General features: G+C 34.9%; 1 protein-coding gene across 1 annotated transcript; it reads right to left on the bottom strand.

The window, feature by feature from the left end:
• Window positions 1-2177: 2177 nt before the first annotated feature.
• On the bottom strand, window positions 2178-10978 carry LOC101739820 (uncharacterized). Its single transcript, XM_062673341.1, has 16 exons — window positions 10822-10978; window positions 10548-10740; window positions 10093-10265; window positions 9410-9648; window positions 9243-9342; window positions 8904-9091; window positions 8676-8783; window positions 7446-7612; window positions 5697-5879; window positions 5332-5504; window positions 4462-4700; window positions 4283-4379; window positions 4026-4213; window positions 3832-3939; window positions 3517-3683; window positions 2178-3251 (listed from the first exon to the last, which is right to left on the bottom strand). The coding sequence occupies exons 1-16, from the start codon at window positions 10898-10900 to the stop codon at window positions 3029-3031; spliced, it is 2625 nt and encodes an 874-aa protein (XP_062529325.1). The 5' UTR covers window positions 10901-10978; the 3' UTR covers window positions 2178-3028.
• Window positions 10979-21307: the final 10329 nt, after the last annotated feature.

Here is a 21307-nt window from a genome sequence, read left to right as displayed (position 1 = left end):
TATTTTCTATTAAGTGATTTGCATTTATATTGAAAGAGCCCCTAGCGTAGTTTCACACTAACATACTAATTACAGTAATTACGTCTCTGCTGGGAAACAGTGATAAGCACTTGAATCAGTGTGTATCTCATTCAATACCGGTTTGTACAGTTAACGGACAGCGCAGACTGTTTGGCTACAGAGCTCGTTCGTTAGGTAACAACGAGAAAGCCTTTAGAAATGCAGGTTAATTGAAAAGTAATCGGTAAGTCTTGGTAGATTATTATAAGTTAATAGTGCATACTTGGTAGAACATTACATAATACGTGAAACGTTTATACTCGCTCAACGAGTCATGGAAAGAGCCATGCTAGGAGTTTCTCTGAAGGATAAAATCAGGAATGAGGCTATTCTACAGAGAACTAAAGTCATCGACATAGCTCAAAGACTCAGCAAGCTGTATTGACAGTGGGCTGGCCATATATCCCGTAGAACTGACGTTCGCTCGAGCAGACGGATCCTCGAGTGGAGACCGCGCAGCGGAAAACGTAACGGACGCCCCTGGCTAGTTGGTGCGATGACCCCCGAAATGTGGGCGGCAAGAAGTCGATCAGGAGAGCCGAAGACTGGGCTCAATGGTGTGGATTGGGAGAGGCTTACGTCCAGCAGCGGACGACTGTGGGTTGATGATGATGATGATGATGAGTGAGTATCAATTAGCATTGAAGCAATTTAAAAATATGAAAACCATTCATATTCAAGTCCATTGACTGTAATAATATCCTTTAAACGCTGTGGCTAGTTATTGATTTAAGCACGCTCAATATGCATGGCAAAATTCGTCATTGCTAACCATGATCACATCACAATAAGGATTTCTGCGTAATCTTCCAGACATTTTTTATGACCTTGCTTCGCTTTTTTATTTTGCTGCCTTTATTGGCAGACCAGGATAGAATTCACCTGATGGTAATCATCGTCGTCGCTCATGGACGTCATGAATGGCGGGGCACAGAATGACCGCTCTCTATATTTGGCTTTTGAGCTTGTTTAAAGCGCTCTGAAAATACCTTGGAGGGAAATTAATAGTTAAGTGGGATGGTACATGGCATCTAATATCGCCGTCGCCCTAAACACGTCCTATTAACGGTGCTCTTAGGTACCACAAGCACCGGTCACCGCCCTTGTCGAACCCGACGCTTGCGACGAAGGGTTCGACGAGTAAATTAACCCATAGACACAGTCCACTGAGTTTCTTGCCGGATCTTTTCAGCGGGTCGCGTTTCCGATCCGGTGGTATATTCTGCGAAGTACTGCTCCTGCTAGGGGCCAGTATTAGCAACAACCCGGTTTGAGCCCCGTGAGCTCACCTACTAGACTAGCTCGGTGAATCTAGAATACCCCTCAAGGTTACTAGAAAAGGTAGGATAAAAAAAAAAACATGGCAAAAAATCTCTGTAAACGCACATTGTATTAATACAATGGTTTTAGGTAGTTAAGATAAAATGTTCCAGTGGTCAGTGGTAAGATGATATAAACGGTTAGACAGGAGCATCGCAAACAACTCCTCAGAAATCCTATTGAATTTAATCTAAACACAAAGAGAACTGAAGATCCGTTGCGTAGATCCTAGAAGTAGTGTTGATTTTACCACTCTACTTTCAAATTAATGATAAATAATAATAACCAGTGCGCCTCGTATAAGTTAGTAAGTAAGTTTGTTTATTCATTTCCGTAGATAAAATATTTTGCTATCAGACAGAATTTTATTGCTTTACTTCGTTCTGTTTTAATACCTATCAAAATCTCAGTAGATACATAAACATTTGAAAAGTACCAAACGAATGGAGAGTTTAAAAAAATGGATATGATTTCTTATTTACTATATGCATATAGATCGATGACTATATGTATTATTATCACAACAACATCATTGCATTCTTAACCCACCACATCTTAGTTTCACAAGAATTTATTTTAGTATAGATTGGCACGATAATCAGAAAACTCAATGAATATTCGTATGAGAATAGTGCTAAATTGCTAAAGGTGCTAAATTTAAATGTAAATGTTTTTATTTTATTGTTACAAGCTTTATGACCAGACTACGTGTACAATAAAATTAGCGAGTAAGTTAAATCTCTTAAATTATTGTGAATTATTAACCATTGAAAATAACGGCAAATAAAACAATGGGGTTGATTTTAGGTTTCCATACTTTATTGTTACGAAAGTAGTACAGGTGGTTATTTTTTTAATGTGCAAAAAAATTTAGTGCTACGTGCTACATTCCACATCTAAATCTAAATAAACAGCACATGGTTGACCTGTTTGTAAAATATATATAAAGCTCGTTGCAGCCACAACGTGAGCCGTCGCCTTCACCCATGAGGTTGAAGTTTAATTATATTATTATTCTAGCGGCTATTCTATCTTTCTGGTTAATCGTGATTGCTATGTTGCAGTTATAGGTAGGAAAGTAGTATTAATCTTTAAGAGTTCATAAAACATTCACCGCCATGTTGGTATGCCTACCTTACCTACCTAGTATAATACTAACATTACCTAGTATATTTTTCGATCTATGTCTAATATAATCTCATAAGTTCTGTTACAACTCAAGCATTATCATATATTTTTAAATAAGAATACACCGTAATGTATTCTCGAAGTGCAACCAATAATTAAATTTATTCGAAATGTACACCTTTGGCTTTAACGCAGATTTTAAACTCTCTGCCTGCTAACAGACGGATTTGAATACTTTGATTAGCCATGCCCTCTAGTACTAGGCACAATAATTAGTCGAAAAGTGAGATTATTGAGTATTGCATTATTGAGAATCTATTAACGACCTATTATTGAGAATTTTCACTGCTCGGTCTAAGGCTGTCTCTTGATAAACTTTGGTTAAATTTACTTATTAAAATAAATGAAAAATACACGATTTTTTTATTTTAATACACTAAAAAATAAATTATAATGTTTTTTTATTTGTTATAGTATTTGCAGCCAAAAATTAGTATTTTAATACAATAAAATACACTACTTAAACGACGATTACTTTACTGAGTTTTCGGTGAACCACAATTTCGACGAGCAGTATTAAGAAGGCCAGGAACAGTCCATATAAAAACATCAAAATCACGGGATAAACATCAACCATGTTGACTGACCCTACGTTACCGCCTCGGACGATGCAAACTGGTTTTCTGGCAAACAATAAACGATTCTCGCGATCAGTAATACCATGTTCTTGGAGTTTAAATAAACTGGAAAAGTAGAAGCTGTTATATTAACTAAAGGCACGTAAGTATAGTAAGACGACGTACCAATTTCCATGAAAATCAAATATTTACTTATCCAGTCTTAGCCTTGAAACTTCAAAATACTAGTACTTACTTACTTAGTAAATATTAGTACTAGTACTTATAATAGTCTGGACGCTTTGATTACGTATTGAATACTTCATAACTAATATATGAAGAACAACAATATAAACTTTAATAGAGATTAAATAATTTTTAAAAAACGTACCCTAGTTTGTAGATCTCCCTAAATGGAGAATTTTTTCGGCAAGACATCCACGGTATGCTGGATTCAATGTAATTGATTTCTTGTAATCCACATTTTTCATGTTCTTCAAAATATCGTTCTATGATTTTGTATCCAGTTCCGATATTCATGTTAAAAGCAAATGGGCTCTAAAACAGTATTTATTTTAATCTTAAAGCTATTCTTTCAATTCATTATGGTTTTTTATGAAGCTATACATATGTCGATTTGAAAGTAAAAGGCCTACTTGAAAAAACAAGACAGTCTGATTTTTAATGAAATAAAAATATTAATCACCTTTTGTAATTTTTTTACTCCTTCCTCGATACTCATAAAGTTAGCTTTCGATCCTTTTGGCGCCACTTTGGTTTCATAAATAGCCTTTCTAATTGGTTCAGTGGCGGTCTGAAATAAGGGTTTCCCATCGGATGTTTAAACTCTTGAATATTACAAATAACTTGAATAACTGTATGTATTAAAAAAACTATTACAGAAAAGTAATATCTGTTGTATACTATGTCTTCAACGCCAAGTTCTAGTTTAGAATTCAGTAGGTCTTGCAACGTGCGTATTTGTTTGGAGTTTGATTGTAATAATGCTACGATGTTTGCTGAGTACGATATATAAAGGAATAAGAAAGTAAGAAATAGTAAGAAAAGAACAGCCCGTCCTAGTGTACCTGTAAAACAATATAAAAATTTAATTTTATTGAAAAAATAATGAAGTTTAAATAATTGTTATGGCTAACCTTTCAATTCATTAGAGCTACCTTGTTGAGAAATAGCGCTGATCACTAAGATTGTTACATCACTCACGCTGGGTTGTAAAGCTGTTTTATTGATTCCCTTAACATAAGTAAGTTTTGTTTAGGAGCGATTAGTTAGCTGACAATTTATCTGTATTAAGTAAAAGGAACTAGGTACTCACAGCTTGCTCATACTCGGCCTTTTTAATTTCCCATTTGGCGTTAATATAGAGAATTATTACTAGTAAAACAACAAATGCAGCCGTGCAGTACCACACATTTGCTTTGTAAGGCAAGAGAAACAAATTGTTCTGGTAAGATAGCGGAGGTTCCCTGAAGACGAATTTCGCGTTTATTGGTACAGGGGACGATAAATAATCCACGACTTGCAATCGCTGACTAGTGAGGAATGCTATTGTGCCTGTGAACATTTTAATAATTAAATCAGATAATAAGGAACAAAATTGCGATCCTTCAATATTCAAATTGCATACTCTTATTACCAAAATGATTTTTGACATAATAAGTTGCTTAAAAACGAAAACACGCTTATAATTTAAGAGCGGACGGTTAGCGTGGTATGGACATGTGATGCGTAGAGATAAGGTGCATGTGACTAGGAGATGTATGGAAATGGTAGTGCAAGGTAGAAGGGCAAGAGGTCGACCGAAAAAGACATGGATGTAGTGTGTGAATGACGATATGAGAGAGAGAGAAGTGAGTGTTGAAATCACGGCTGATATAAGAATAGAAGAGAAAAATTGGCTGTGCCGACCCCACATAGTGGGACAAGGTGGAGAAAAAGAAAAGAAGAAGAAGAAAACACGCTTAACAAAACCATCAATTTATTTCATCCCTCTTTATGCTGTGATGTCATGAGTTCTTCGTGCGTGTGTAAATTTTTTATTTAATTAGACGTCTTGAAGTCCTTGAATATAAATTTGCGAGATTTCGTCACATACAGAAAAAAAAACAATTGCCAAGCTAATAAAACCGTTTTCAAATAATTCTAAATTTAAGCGTTTGACTTCAATTTAAATTTAGATAGATACCTCCAAAATCGACTGTTCCTTTAGCTAGATCACCCATCATGCCATTCCAAGTTCCGTTTGTTTTATAACCCCACATAGAAGCAAAACCTATTTTATGCGACGCGTTCATAAATTGACAAAGATTTTTGGTGTGACGAAAACAAATTTTTGCAAGACTGTCAGACAATAAATTCCTAAAAAAGAAATGTGTCTGGATGAAAGATTACTAGTAGTATTCGTAATATTGATACTGTTAGTGGTTCTTCTTCTCAATTGCTTTACTCTTGATAGGGTGGTCATGATATCTATGGGCTCCCATAATGATTTACCAGAAGGGTCATTCCGTGGTCATTCCGACCACCTGCTCATTTATATTAACAACTCACTTTAAATCATCAAGTTCCGATTTCGTTCTATTCTCAGTTACTATGATAGAAGTTGTAACAGGATGACCTCTAATGTTTCTTCGTCTTGAAGCATCAGAACTTATAATATTTGACATGATTAATCCATGCTCGGCTGTCCAGTTGCCGTAATCTTCTGTGATCCACTCAGACTGGGTCGAAATTTTGTAAACTGCAATATTAGTAAAATTTATTAGATTTCTTAAGTACTCGTGAATATTGTTTACAATTATTTAATTTAGATATACTTACTTTTTTTTAACACATACGTGACATTTTCTATTTTAGTGGCTAATAAAACATCGGAGTCAATTAAAATATTCAGAGGTTCTATTTCAAGCAATTTAGAATTATATCCGCTTCCTTGTGTTTCAAGTACTAACCATCTGTACGATCTTCTAAATTGTTGATGCGCATCAGCCTATAAAGGAAGTTGAAGTTAAGTAGGTAGTTAGTCGTTTACCTCGTAAAATGAATTATTATAAAAATATGTACATCATGGAATAATAAATACCTCTTGTAGGACAATGTGACTGTTATTACAGGTAGTATCAACGAGAAACAATATGTGGTTGCTGGGTGTGACTTCTTCAACGTTACCGATTTTTCCAAACGTTATAGCTACGGGATTTTTAATTTTAAAAATTTCATTTGCCAGATCTATTAGCCATGCTGAAAAAACATTTTACAGTAGATAAGATTTTAATTGTAAAATTGTATTTAATTTAGCATCTTCACTGGTAGGTACCACTACCCCGCCTACTTCTGCCCTGAAGCAGTAATGCATTTCGGTTTAAAGGGTGGCGCAGCCCTTTTAACTGTACTGAGACCTTAGGACTTATATCTCAAGGTGGGTGGTGCATTTTACGTTGTAGATGTCTATGGACTCCAGTAACCACTTAACACCAGGTGGGCTGTGAGCTCGTCCACCCAACTAAGTAATAAAAAAAGCATAAATTTACTTACAAGTTTCCCAGCAAAGCTTTGCATAAACCGATGTGGGCCTATCGTAAGATTCAATAACATCTTTGATTAGATTAATATCAGCATGTTTGGTAGATTCGGAATAATAAAAATCGAATAGAAAAATGTTTAGAACTATAGCCAAAATGTTCATGATGACTCCAGAAAAAGCAGTGACTATCATTGGCTATATGACTGACGATGTATCTACTTTTATTCCTAGTACAATTACTAATTCAAAGTGATTATGGCTTGTGTTGTGCAATTTGCTTTGTAACAATCATAGGAGTGGTTAAAATCGAGGTTGTTGAATTTAATTAGTGCTCGGGTTTATTTTTTTTATTTTTGCACTGTCTATTACATAAAATTTCTTCCAATTATGCGATGGGTGTTTTTCAAATTGATTGAAATTCTCAATAGTATTCACAGAAGAGAAAAATTCTAACTTTCCTTTGATAAGATGTCGATATTGCCATAAGTTTTCCATTATAACAAGCGCTATGGCTATGATAATTCCATATGAAAGAACAAGTAACGCTGGGTAACAATCCACCATGCTCACGGAAACAAAATTGGATTCTCTGCCCGAGCACTTAGGTCGTTTTTCGTAAAGTAATCTGTTTTCGCGGTTCTGCAGACCGTGTTCTTGGATGCGTTTCATTCTAAAAAAATATCCTGGATCATTAAAGCTCATTTAAATTCAAAAAATATCCATTTAGCTCCATCATAGACAGGTAGCAGACAGTAAATTTAAGTTCGACAAATTACCCAATTTTGAACATTTCCTTGTACGGTGTGTTCTTGCGGACAGCTAACCACGGATCTATGACTTGTAAGTATTGTATTTCCTTTAAGCCACATTTTTCGCTTTCTTTGAAATATTTTCCAACGAATTTATATCCAACTCCTGTTTCCATATGGAATGCGAACAGACCCTTTAAAATAAATATTTTACCGCTTTAATTTCCTCTGTACAGTATAAAATTATATTATTAAGTAAATGTAGAATACGAATTACAGAAGTGCGCGTTCCTCTTATTAGCATGAATATTCTTTAACTTATTCGTCCTTTAATTTTGATGGCAGAACGAGTTCACGCACCAACCATTATTTGTAAGTTTAATGAAGCGGCAGAATAACTTGAATTGTACTGCCAACGATGAAACTATTGGTAAAGTCTTAATTGAACATCTATCCTACTCTTCATCTGTGTACGTACTATTTGCCTTCCACATCCTTCTAGTAACTACGGCATCTTTAACTTTGCAACTTGTGTTTGTCCGATACTATACTGACAGAGGTTTTTTAATTAATAAATAAATCATTTAAAATTTACTTCATATACAGGATTTAAGGAATTGAAATGAGAATTAACTTTTATGTAATCGTTGTCAAATATTTGTCGGACGTTGTTATTTTAAATTGTAGGCAAATGTAATTTTTCGGTGCAGGTTGCTTTAGTTTTGAGAATACCTATTGCTTTGTAATGGTATTTCCTGTTTAAGCACATCTTCCGTAGAAAAATTAGAAAATCCTTCAGTGGCACATAGAATAGCTTTAGTTTTTTGTTTAGTTACTTACACTAGTGGTAGGGTCTATTTTGAGCTTGGGTAACACCCCTGTCTACTTCTACCGTAAAAAAATCATAATATAATAATATGTTATTAATTTTATTTAAATTAATTAATAATATTATACTAATGCTCGAAGAGACTGCATTTGATATTTTGGGTTTTTGGTGGAAATGTGAGTACGGATGTGATGTACTGTGTTTTATTTTGGCTATCTAGTGTTTTACAGACTCAATTCAGTTAGTGATGATGACACATTTAGGATTTTTTTACTGTTTCGGAAAATACACTATACATTGGGAACAGATCTTTGAAATGGACGGGTTTTCCATTTCTTTCAAATCGCCGTTTAAGTCCATGGCATATTTCTAACATTTTAATAACTGACTTATTACTAATAGCTACATAGGAAGCAGATTTATTTTACCTTACGCATCTTCTTAACACCTTCTTCCATAGACATAAACTGAGGTGCAACACCTGGGGGTGCAATTTTCTTTTCATATATTGCTTTCCTAACAGGTTCATCTGCAGTCTACAAGAATAGTATTCATATTCTAATTAGGGAGTACCAATTGATTATTTTTTTAAATGTATTTAATCGAACATTTCAATGGTCAGTAAAAGAACAAAAATTACAATAAAAACTACTTACTGAAAAGTAATATCTATTGAAAACTGTGTCGTGTACACCGAATTTCAATCGGGAATGCAAAAGGTCTTCCAGTGTTTTAATTTGGGATGAACTGGACTGAAGTAAAGCAACGATATTTGCTGAATATGAAGTGTACAGGAACATAAGGGTCAGGAAAAGAATTAACATTACGACACGACCGAGCGAACCTATAAAAAGTAAAGAGAAAAAAGGTCAGAAGAAAATTTCCAAGATTACAAACATTCGGTTCCATTTCTTTTCAAAATTATGTAAGTGGACTAGATATTAAAAATTTGATTAGTGTGCGTTATCAGTGTTTTTCTTTTGTTTTATGATTACCTTTTAATTCAACGGTACTTCCTTGTTGGCAAGTAGCACCAAAAACTAGCATGGTAACATCTGTAACGCTCGGCCTAAGTACGCCAGCATCGATGTCTCTCTGAAGAAAAGATGTCATTAAAAATTTGTTTTGGTAAAACCCAAAAATAAAGTAATATGTAATTTACCGTTTTGATTTGGGACATCTTCTTCCATTCCCAAGCTGTAACGGCCAGCAACATTGTGAATATTAAGGAGATTAACGCTAGAGTGCTATACCAGACGGCTGTACGAAATGAAAGTAAAAATAAATTATTTTCATACGACAACTTTGGTTGTTGAAATACAAATTTCGAGCGAGTTGGTGTAGGGCTCGAAATGAAATCTACGACCGCTGTACGTTCTGCAGTGAAAAACATCGGTGACCCTGAAATCAAAATACTATTCATAGTTTTTTAAAATTTTCACAGTTTAATTTGTAATGCTATATGGAATGGATATATAATGATACTTTTATTCCATGTATTATTTTGTGGAAGGATCTGTGTTTATTAAGTCAATTAAGTCAATACAGTTTACTGGTGGTAGGACCTCTTGTGAGTCCGCACGGGTAGGTACCACCACCCTGCCTATTTCTGCCGTGAAGCAGTTATGCGTTTCGGTTTGAAGGGTGGGGTAGCCGTTGTAACTATACTGAGACCTTAGAACTTATATCTCAAGATGGGTGGCGCATTTACGTTGTAGATGTCTATGGGCTCCAGTAACCACTTAACACCAGGTGGGCTGTGAGCTCGTCCACCTATCTAAGCAATAAAAAAAATTGTTTAAGGGGAATAGAAAACTGTTTTATTTTCTATTTTAATTTTCATACCTCCAATTTCAACATCGCCGTTTACCAAAAATCCAGTTAGTCCATTCCAAGTGCCGTTAATTCGATAGCCCCACGTATTAACAAAAACATATTTTCGTTCAGCATTCAGAAAGTCTAACAGATGGTTGGTGCTTGGGAAATTGACCTTAGTTATCGTATCAATATGATCATTCCTTAAATTAAAATCGTAGGCTTTTGTAAGAAATAAAATTAAGAAAACCAAAGAAGAAAATAAGAAAAAAAAATAAAATTAAGAAAACTTTTATCAGCGATTTAGTCCGTTAAAGTTTTTTTTAAGTTTATATTTTTAGAGTAATTCAAAGAAGTTCAAATTATGTGGCACGTAAATTCTTTCAAAATGAATCTACGGCAGTTAAATTCGTATATGGCAAGGCAAGCAACTATATTAACACAATATCCTAGTTTAAAGTCTATTAAATTATCGTCTTACATACACTTCATCACTCAAATGATGAATACTATCGTTGTCCGTCAAAACGTAACAAATTTTTATCTCGTATCCTTCCAAATCACGTCTCCTTACAGCTATAACTTCATTAATGTTGGTATTTTTCTGAAAACCTCCACTCATATTCCAATAAGCGTACTTTTCTGTTTTCCATGCAGTCTCGGTTCCGATTTTGTAAACTGAAGTCATAAAAAAGATAACTTTAGTTACTAGATTAAAAGTTCTGAATACATATTATTTTAATTTTTTTGTTTCAATACCCATACTGATTTCGTAGCATCTATTATCTGTTCTTTGAATAAATAAAGCTTCGGTATTCGGTAAAATGTTCATTCTCATTATTGTGTTTTCTGGTGGAATGAGGTTTTCGATTTCAGTGTTACTAATAAAGATCCATCGAAACGGTGCACCGGATTGTAGATAATCAGTTATCTGTAGAAATCGTAATGATTTAAACAGTGTTATAATAAATGAATTCCAATATTTATTTTGTATTACTTATTAAGTACCTTTGCCATATTCTTACTCTGATTCAGGCATCTCAAATCCACCAATAATAAAATCTGATGTTCTTGATGCTCAAATTTTAACTTATCATAATCCATTATATCATCCATTGATTGTATAAAAATACCTTCACTACTATTTCTCTGTAGCATTGAGTACAGCTTAATTTGTGTACCTGCAAACATTAAACTAATGTGTCAAAAGCTTCACCCAGAACCTCTCTTTACGCTATTTCATTTAAATCTTTATAAATAATTACAGAGTATAATAGCAATTTAATTAATATATCGTTTTTAATCACATTTAAAAACAATGTCAAAAGGTGTACATCTTACTCAGTTGCCAACACAGTATTGAACTTAGTACATTTGTTTTTTTTACGTTATGGATAACGTCAGAAAGCATTAAAAGCTCAGCTGGATAAATTATTTCGGCAAAATTAATAGAAAAACATAAGAGTATCCACAAAAACAATTTCATGTCTACTAATGTCGCTAAGGCGTATTAGATACCTAAAATGACAAACCTACAGTGAAATAGGAAATGAAGCAAAGTTACTGCTTTATAGATATTCTATCAAATTGAAGCAAATAGATAAATGATTTTCTTTTGAATTTTATAAAGGTAGTAGCAATGCGCTCATTCATATTTAATGTTAAATCGAGACAAACCGTGTCATTTTACTCAAATTGACTCCTTGTGTGCATTGTTATTACATTAGGCATTACTACCAAGTGCTCCTAGGGTTTTTATTGCTAAAATATTTTATTCTCTTACTAAAACTTAGGCTCCTGTCGTCATTCTGAGGTTATATAGGACGTTTATTTTGTAGTTTTATTTGAAAGGAAATTATCCAGTGGTAGATACCGGGAAAAACTACTCCTGCTAGGGCAGATCTTATCACAGTGTCTCAAACTGAGCCCCGTGAGCTAGCCTACCAGTCTGGATAATAATAGCCTTTTGAGGCTACTGGTAATTAGGTAGAGGAAAAAAGAAGAGCTTCCTAACATTAACAGTCTATGGGTTAAGTTGTACGTCGAACTCTTGGTCGCATTTGACGAGTACGACGAGAACGGTGGCCGTTGTCTGGAATACCTAAAAGCAACGTAAGTAGATGCCGAGACTCCGAAAAGTCATGTCTAGGATGACGGCGGCTGTTTGTTGCCCCCCTTTGTCTGGGAACTTGTGGCGGCTACGATAAAGGGTTTTTCGTGCTGTCCTATTTTCTTAAAGAAGCGTTAGCCCCCTGTGTTTTTCGCCGAATCTTCTTAGTGGGTTGCGTTTCCGATCCTGTGGTAGATTCTGCGAAGCACTGCTCTTGCTAGGGCCAGTGTTAGCAACACTCCCGGTTTGGGCACCGTGAGCTCACCTACTCGGCCGGTTACGCTGACATAGCCTCTCAAGGCTATCATCAACTTAGGCAGGAAAAAAAAGAAGCGGTCTGATACTGTCTTCAGATACTTACTGATTGTTTCTGGCTCTAATACGTCATGAAGATCTATATTCCTCATATGCCAATATGCTCCAATGGCTATCCTGCAAAAGCGGTGTTTGGAGGGTGTTTATGTGGATACGGGCCTCGTGAGCGAATACTGCACTGACCGTACGTATGTATCTAAGTTCCATACAGGGTCACCTTATTACCAAAATACAATAAAGTGAAAATAACGGAACACGCGATATTTTTTTTTTAAAATAGATTCTCCATTCATATTATTAGTAACGAATTAAAAAAAAACATCCTTAAAATACTACTAGAGAGCTTCGGCTATATTTCCTTTAAATATCGGAATCCTAACGCTGGGTTGAGGTTCAGTCACTCAAAGTACTGTTCAATAAACTTAACATTTTAGATTGCATTTCAAAATCAAGTAATGTGTGTATAATAATCATTAACAACTCTCTGACCTTTTAATGGAGTCTTTGGAAGTGTTTATTCACACAGGTAAGTAGCGTAGATGCGTTATTGAATTAATAATCCAATAACGTTATCCGGTGTATCCTCACTGCTTGTTTACGAACGATCGATGGTCAGTGTTTTTCCAGCAAACAGTCGTCACAACGGAAATTTACTTTTACTTTCTGTCTTTATTTTATTTCATTCGATATTGTGTGATTACTGGAGTCTATAGGTATATTATAAAGTGAATCTTACAGCCCGCCTTAAAATAAGAAGTAGAAATCTCATTTCTAATTTGTATTATAATACGGCTATCCTACAGCTTAGACCAAAACGTATTAATGCTTTACGGCAAAGATAGGCAGATTTTAGACGGCCATTCATTTTAGCTTATAATATGCCCTACTTACTGCCAATAAAATTAGGGATTTAATGTCGGGGACAGGAAGTGTTTGGCAGAGAGATAGTAATGGTAAATTGTGACGCTTGAGAACTATTTTTAACAAATTTTCTTCTCATGCTGCTTTTAATCAAGATGAACGTCAAATCAGCTTAGCTTCGCTATTATGCCTTATTTTCCCGAGACAATGAATTATATCCTTTATTTCAATGCAAAATGTTTGCGTGTTGTAACATTGTATACATACATAAAAGTGTACCTACCTACAATTAAAATCTTGAAACACTTCTCTTGTTTGTTGTAATTATCAATCAACGAAATTACTCAATTATCTTAAAACAATAAATATAAATGGGCTTTGATCTGCCGGTAATATGGACTCTACAGTCCATAATGTACTGTTATCACTCAATTAGATTAAGCACAAATTGTCAAGCAGTTCCTGAACTCAATATCAGTTCGGTACCAATCTTTGTAAAGTGTTCACACGCTTCTACTTATGTGAACAAAATCGGTTCTGAGTGCATTAAAAAGTTGAAATTCTAATTTAATGTGTTGTATTGGAATAATTGTGATCTAATATGATAAATGCTGCTGGTATCGTAAAACTGTTTGCGTCCAGAAATAGTTTAGATCCGCCGTCTTTTGGAAAAAGTGGTTCGACAACGGAACGGACGCCTTTATTGGGGGCCAGAAATATCGAAAAAGGTACATAGTGTTCATTTATCTTTATATATATATATATATATATATATATGTATATTTCTTCTGTGCGTGTTTTTGTCACTGATTTCCTCCTAAACGGCTGGACTGATTTGAACGATTTTTTTGGTATGCGTTTGGGTGGCGCCCTGGATGGTTTAGATTCACGAATCAGCCCGGCAGATGGCGCTGCAGACGGTATTTAAATTATTTATCTTTCCTATAAATAAATTATATGGCAAATCAACGTTTGCCGGGTCACCTAGTAATATATAAATCCACCTTGCTTAGCAACAGTTCCCGAAGCTAAATTTGGAAAGAAGGTGGTAAATATAGAACTATATTCGTATTCTGAGCCTTTTATTATTGATCTGTGTATTATTTTTATTGTTCGTTAGATCGGAGCTTTTAAATAACAGGTACATACCTGGTATAAAATAATTTATAACTATACTATAATCATAGACATTTGTGCGGCTCTTTACAATCGAGTAGCATCATAGTAAATATTATCAGATGCTTTGATTGATTACCTTAGTTTCAAAACGTATGATAATGGGTAAAACATTAGTTAATCATTTCCATACTTCGTTGTGGATGTTTATTCGATCAACAACTTATTTAAAACACATAGTGCTGTTTCTTAATTTACAAAGACTGTCTTTACGAAATGTACCCAAACTTATCATTTACACTAAACGCGTGCCTTAAATCAAAGCTACTGCTTTTTATGTAAATAATTAACAAGGTGCAGCACATGTTGCGATCATTTATGGAAATAAAATGTCCACACGAGACAAGTGTGCCGCGCGAAATCTTCCATTACATGTTAAGGTCCAGTTTTAAGAATCGTAATTTATCATTAGATAAAGACTATAATTTTATTGGTTGAGTACTATTGGATAAACTTTGGAATCTTTTTTCAAATTAAGTAATTTTAAATGGCTTTTTTTAAATTTCGATTTAGTCAACCCAAAAAGATGTAGTTTAAGAGAGACTCTCTATTCTTTTTCTATGTATTTAAATGGTTCATGGCAACATTCGCTGATTTTTGTCAGAATATAGAAAACATTCAAAGAAGGAGACTCAATACGTTTTCATAAACAATTATTTTATACCTACAATAATATCCATAAATTAGATTAAATGTTAATGTTATTTGAGAAGGTGTATGAATTAATTCGGAACCTGAAATCAAATCTACATTTTAATTTAAAAAATTTAGGTATTTGATGCGATTTACATGCGATATATAAACTCTATTTACTAACAAAGACCAAATCGAGTGTATTGAGAAGAAAATAAAAAAATGATTTATAATCATATTTATTTATGTTAGCTGTGTATTGTTTATGTCGCGGGTACTTTTATTGTAATAAATAGAATTTATAATAACGCGTGATCACGAAGGATTCCAATGATGAAAGAATAGCATCGCATAACGAATTATACCGCGCAATAATTAAAACTCACAAATTATCTTATTATTTACTGGTGGACTTACTGGTGGTAGGACCTCTTGTGAGTCCGCGCGGGTAGGTACCACCGCCATGCTTATTTCTGCCGTGAAGCAGTAATGCGTTTCGGTTTGAAGGGTGGGGCAGCCGTTGTAACTATACTTGAGACCTTAGAACTTATATCTCAAGGTGGGTGGCGCATTTACGTTGTAGATGTCTATGTGCTCCAGTAACCAGTTAACACCAGGTGGGCTGTGAGCTCGTCCACCCATCTAAACAATAAAAAATAAAAAATAAAAATCTCCAATTCGTGGTGGAGTGTGATGCGAGTTTGCACGGGTGTCAACTATCATTCAGCTTATTTCTGAAATGAAACATTCATGTGTTCATCGAATAAGCTCCAATCCAAGAGACATCGATCGAATGTGTCGAGTTAAACGGCGATGTTCGCTTTTTGGTATTCGTGTGACAATCACTCGCTAAATGTTAGATACATCTAATGATTTATATTATGAATGAATGAATGATTTATTTTATTTCAGACAACAATAAGTCCATATGTGTACATAGGAACATACTTAGAAACATACTTACTTACTAAACATACTTAAACATACTGTCATTGAAACATACTTACAATTAACAAAGCCAATCAAATAAAAAAGATACATTTATTAAAAGTAGTTATCAGTTGAATACATTTCAAATATTCCATTCCACTGATACCCACTTCGAACCAATCATTATTATTATTATTATTGTTTAGTCCGCAAGTGAACCATGGTACAATGGTTCAAGTACCGACAGTCATAACGGTCTGTTAACATCTGTTAACATGTTTATAACATACTGGCGGCCCGCTCCGGCTCCGCTCGGATCTTTAACAAAAATTTCAACGATATTTGACGTTGTTTTCCTTTTTAAAATAATGGAACACTTATTGTGGCATAACTATGATAGTTAGATATATGCTGTCGCGACACTTTTTGTAAATAATAATGTGTTCTACAAAGTCGTAGTACATTATTTTATTCTATCATCAATTAGTATAGAAAACCATGTTCTTTTAACAATGTCCCAGTAAATTTGAAGGTCAAAGTCCTAATCTAAATACCACTGAACCCGTACGTACTTGCCCTTAATACAAGCAGATAAAAACCAGAGGCGATAAGGTAATGTTAATGCACTTTCATCAAGTCATTAGAACACTTGAAGCGAAGAATGTTAATTTATAGATTTCTTGCCCTAAATCCTGGGTGATTAACCGGACGTTTAGGGTCAACAGGTCCTGTGTACACATCTCGGTGATCCGATCGAATTTCAATGAGGATATCTCGATGGAAAAATGTGGCAATATTAATTGTAAGGTGGTCTTAGCTTTATTAATAAGATTAATAAGAAAATATATTGGTATTAAAATCTATCCGTATACTAAAGTGCATAGCCAATGACGATATTTAAAAACAAATATAAAGCTGTTCCTTTAATTGTTACTTGTATTTTTTTTTTTTTTTGAGAGAATAAAATTAAGTTTTTCAGAAAAGTCAATACAAAAATTAAATTTTTTTAACCATGATGCCTACTGAAATATAATAAAAATTTGTATTCGTTTTTGCGATTGAAACGTACCAAAATAGATTTTTGTTCAATTCAATTTTTATTGTTGTTTTTTTTTCTGTTTCTCAGCGTGGCGAGGGACGATGGCTCCGTTTAATTATAGACTGAGGAAATAGTTTTTTGTTTACACAGTCGAACCAGTCAATCGATAAATTGTATAGATTTTTATTTTTAAAACGACTATGTTTGTTACAAATGCGATTTAGTGATTTTATAATTTCACTAATATGCTCACTTCTTCTTATTTTTTTCTTATTACCCTCTGATGGGATGTAGGGTTCGAAATTTTTCCATTTTCATCGGACTTAGGCACTCTATTCTATCTTTTCCCACGTCATGCCCAAGACACGCAGTTCCTGCTCTACTGAGCGACGCCAAGTTGTTCTGGGACGGTCTCTCTTCCTTTTGCCAGCCACTTAATGGTATTAATGGTCAAATCAAAAAATAATAAACAATCAAGGATAAATCCCATACGATCATCTGGGCTCTAGATACTAAAATAAATACATTGATTAAATACACAAACATATACCACAAATAATAATGATAAATAAATAATAATAAGGCCTGGAACTATGATAAGAGATTAAAAATCGAATGCAATTATTGTTGATTATATTGTATTTTAATAAAAAACATTAAACATATTTTAAAATTTGGACACTTGAAAATTTAATTCACCTCACCAATAAACACATCAGAAAATTCTACTATAGGAAATCGTACTTTTAACCTCTACACATATGCATATACCTATATAGAGCTTAGTTTTACTATAGCATTTTAATTAGGCTTTAATGAGCGCCACATGAACATTTCTTTAAAAAAAAATTAAAAATGTTAATCTAAACTAATATTATAAAGCTGAAGAGTTTGTTTGTTTGAACGCGCTAATCTCAGGTACTCCTGGTCCGATTTGAAAAATTATTTCAGTGTTAGATAGCCCATTTATCGAGGAAGGCTATAGGGTATATAACATCACGCTAAGACCAATGCAAGTGGAGCACGAATAAAGAATGTTTCAAAATCGGGGTTTTAATCCCTTTTGAGAACTTCCTCTTTTTAACTCCTTAACATTCTATTATTCCAAAATATTTTCACTTTCTACGTAAATGAAGAGGCGGGTAAAATTTAGCGTTATGCCAAAGTAACTATTCCACGCGGACGAAGTCGCGGGCAAAATCTAGTACACAATATATGTTGTGACGAGGAGTGTACCGTTGTGTTTCGATCCACTTAAATGATACATAAATGAGCAGTAGCCAGGCTGTCTGCCGCGCCTTCGTCATTACCATCTACCGGTAGCCGTTGGCGAACCCTACAATTACTAGCTCAGAATCAATTATACCAGTGCAACTTGGCTCGATCGCTGTTTTGATTTTTTTTATTCAAAGATAGGTATTCTTATTAGCACGTTTACTTTTTTTCTTCTTTTATATATTTTATACAATGACGACTTTTACCTACCGCATGTTGTGTTTTACAAATCAGTTAACTCTACGGATTGGATTTTAATAGATATAGATTAGTGACCCAGATCAGACTAATCATGATGAGTCATATACGTATTTCTTTTTCGGTAACATATCCCTGTGTAACAAATAGTACTCAGATAGGTCATTTAGTATTAAACAGTGAAATCAACATGATCGAATTGCAACAACCTAATAAATGCACACACGGTCACATAATAGTTGACTATCTATCTATCACTCTATGTTTTGTTCAATGTTAATTTACCACTAAGTATAACAGATTTTTATAATATTACATCTGTGTACTGTTAATTCTGAACAAAAAATGTGTGAAAAAGTGTTTAAAAAAACAAATATTATTGATCTTTACTTGAACTTGATTGACAATAATTTGTCACACACACTTCTTATTTATGTTACTAATGTATGTGTCACTTATGTATGTATATGAACAATTTATTATTAAGCTTTACTAAAGTCATAACGTACAGTGCTAAATCCGAGAATCTTGAACGGATTCAGTTTTTATACAAATACAATCAATGCCACTGTAGTTCTCCCGCGATAGAGACAACTATTTGAAAATCACAAATATAAAGATGTCAATCAGGTGTTTCGAAAACAAGCTAATCGAATCAAAGTTAAAATTCGTAAATCATATTATTAACGTAATAGGGTTTTTACGTTATAAATTTAAACGCAGCGATAAGTAGAGTTAGCGCAGTTTGTAAATGGTTTTTACTCCCATATTACTCAATGCACTGCCCTAACTGGGGAGTAACCTTACCAAATAGCTATATGAAAAAAAAAAACTCACTTCGTGGAATCGTAATCAGAAACATGTCGACTTACGGTCGCCGCACACGGGCCACCAGCCACAACCACAAAACGCAACTACCGACCTATTTCCTGTTCTTTTCATACATTTCGCATGGACTCGCCGCACACTGTAGACGCCTGTGGTCGCCACTAGTGGTCGGCTTGGCCACAAAACGCTGACATAAGCCACTCGCGCGACTCCCCACTCCTCTCTCCCTTCATTCTTTCGTAGGAGTCCATCATGATACTGCAAGCACGCGTTAAGCAAAAGTAAGGACCACCGACCACAAGTGCTAATCGCGCGCGTCAGCTTCTTTTGTAGCCGCTTCTAGTTTCAAGTGACGGCGACACTTAGGGTCACCAAACACGGGCCATCAGCCACAACCACAAAGCGCCGCCACCGGTATATTTCCTGAAATTCTCAAACATTTTACATGGACTCGTCGCACACGGTTGACAGCGGTGGCCGCCACACGCTACAAATCGTCGTTGCTCGCTTCTTGTGGCCCGCACCGACCACCAAGCGCAGATACAAAACGCCGACACACGCTACTCGCCCGATTCCCCACCTCCCTCTCTCTCTCTCTCTCTCTCTCTCTCTTACCTCCTGTTCAATCCGAAGACAACGCACACATGTAGGCTGTTGTTGATTGAAATAGATATAGAATTATCAGAGTCCATTATGATACTGCGCGCATAGGTTACAAAAAGTAGCAGCCATCGGCCATAAGTGGCTGTCGCGCGCTTCAGCTACCTTTGTAGCTGCCTTTAGCTTCTCGTGGTGTGCGGCGAACCTTTGTACCCGTGCGGAGTCACAATACTTCCAACCATCAGTAAAAGGTCTATAGGCTTAAAACTCATTAAGCATTTAGTTTATAAAAGGTTACTATAGTTCTGATGAATTCAAGTTAAAATTAGCTGCTTAATCAATCAAAACATACATTTTCCATAAATTAATGATTGATTAACAACTTTTCTTTCCGACGATACGAATGCAAAAGAATTTATTAAGTAATCATAACAAGTTTGCATTTGAACGCTCGTAAGATAAAATTAAATAGGATGTGGACACAGCAACCGCAATACTACATTACCTGTAATAACTATTAATATCACTCAATAAATAAGTTTACAACGAAAACACTATTCGATGGGCCTGTGGATTTTTTTTCTTGAAAATAATATCGGCTGTGTTTTATTTGTTTTTAAAGTAATACACAACCTTTTTGTTTGTTTTAGCTTACATTATTATACTTAGACATTGAGAAAGATGTATCTATGCACTAGGTTTTTTGTCTACGTGTCTACTAGTGGCCTCGAGAGGCTGTTCTGGCTTTACCTTGACTGGTGACCAGCTCACGGATCTCATCCTGAAAAAGCATACAAAGGAAAAGCAAAAGGGTGTATTGAGAGGATCTCAAAGAATATGCTCAGGGCGACGCGGCTGTTTGTTGCCCCCTTCCTTTGGGTCGGGGATATAACTTGCAGCGGTCACGATAAGAAGGTTATCGTCCTATGTCGCTTTCTCGAAGAATGTACTAGTTATAGAATTCACTATGGCTATACATACACACCTACTCTGTCCGTGTATTTCTACCTTGATCACTAATCACTAATTTCGGTTTATGTGCCATTGTGATTTACCGTCCGTGTACAATTTACCACTAATGCGATCACAATATTCTGGTATGATACTTTGAAATTGAAACTGCCCATTCTTCGAACAATCTCGTAGTCGATTTCGAGACGCCCACAGGAAAAAATTGGGTGGTACTGTCCTAAAACACAACACAGCTAAATATTTGGATCAGAAAACGTAGACAGACGGTGTTAAGTACAAAAGGGGAACGTGATGAAGAAACTATTATA

The sequence above is a fragment of the Bombyx mori genome, chromosome 17 (assembly GCF_030269925.1).
Source record: "Bombyx mori chromosome 17, ASM3026992v2".
Lineage (NCBI taxonomy): Eukaryota > Metazoa > Arthropoda > Insecta > Lepidoptera > Bombycidae > Bombyx > Bombyx mori.
The sequence above is the reverse complement of the archived record's forward strand: the minus strand, read 5'-3'. Positions and strand labels throughout refer to the sequence as shown.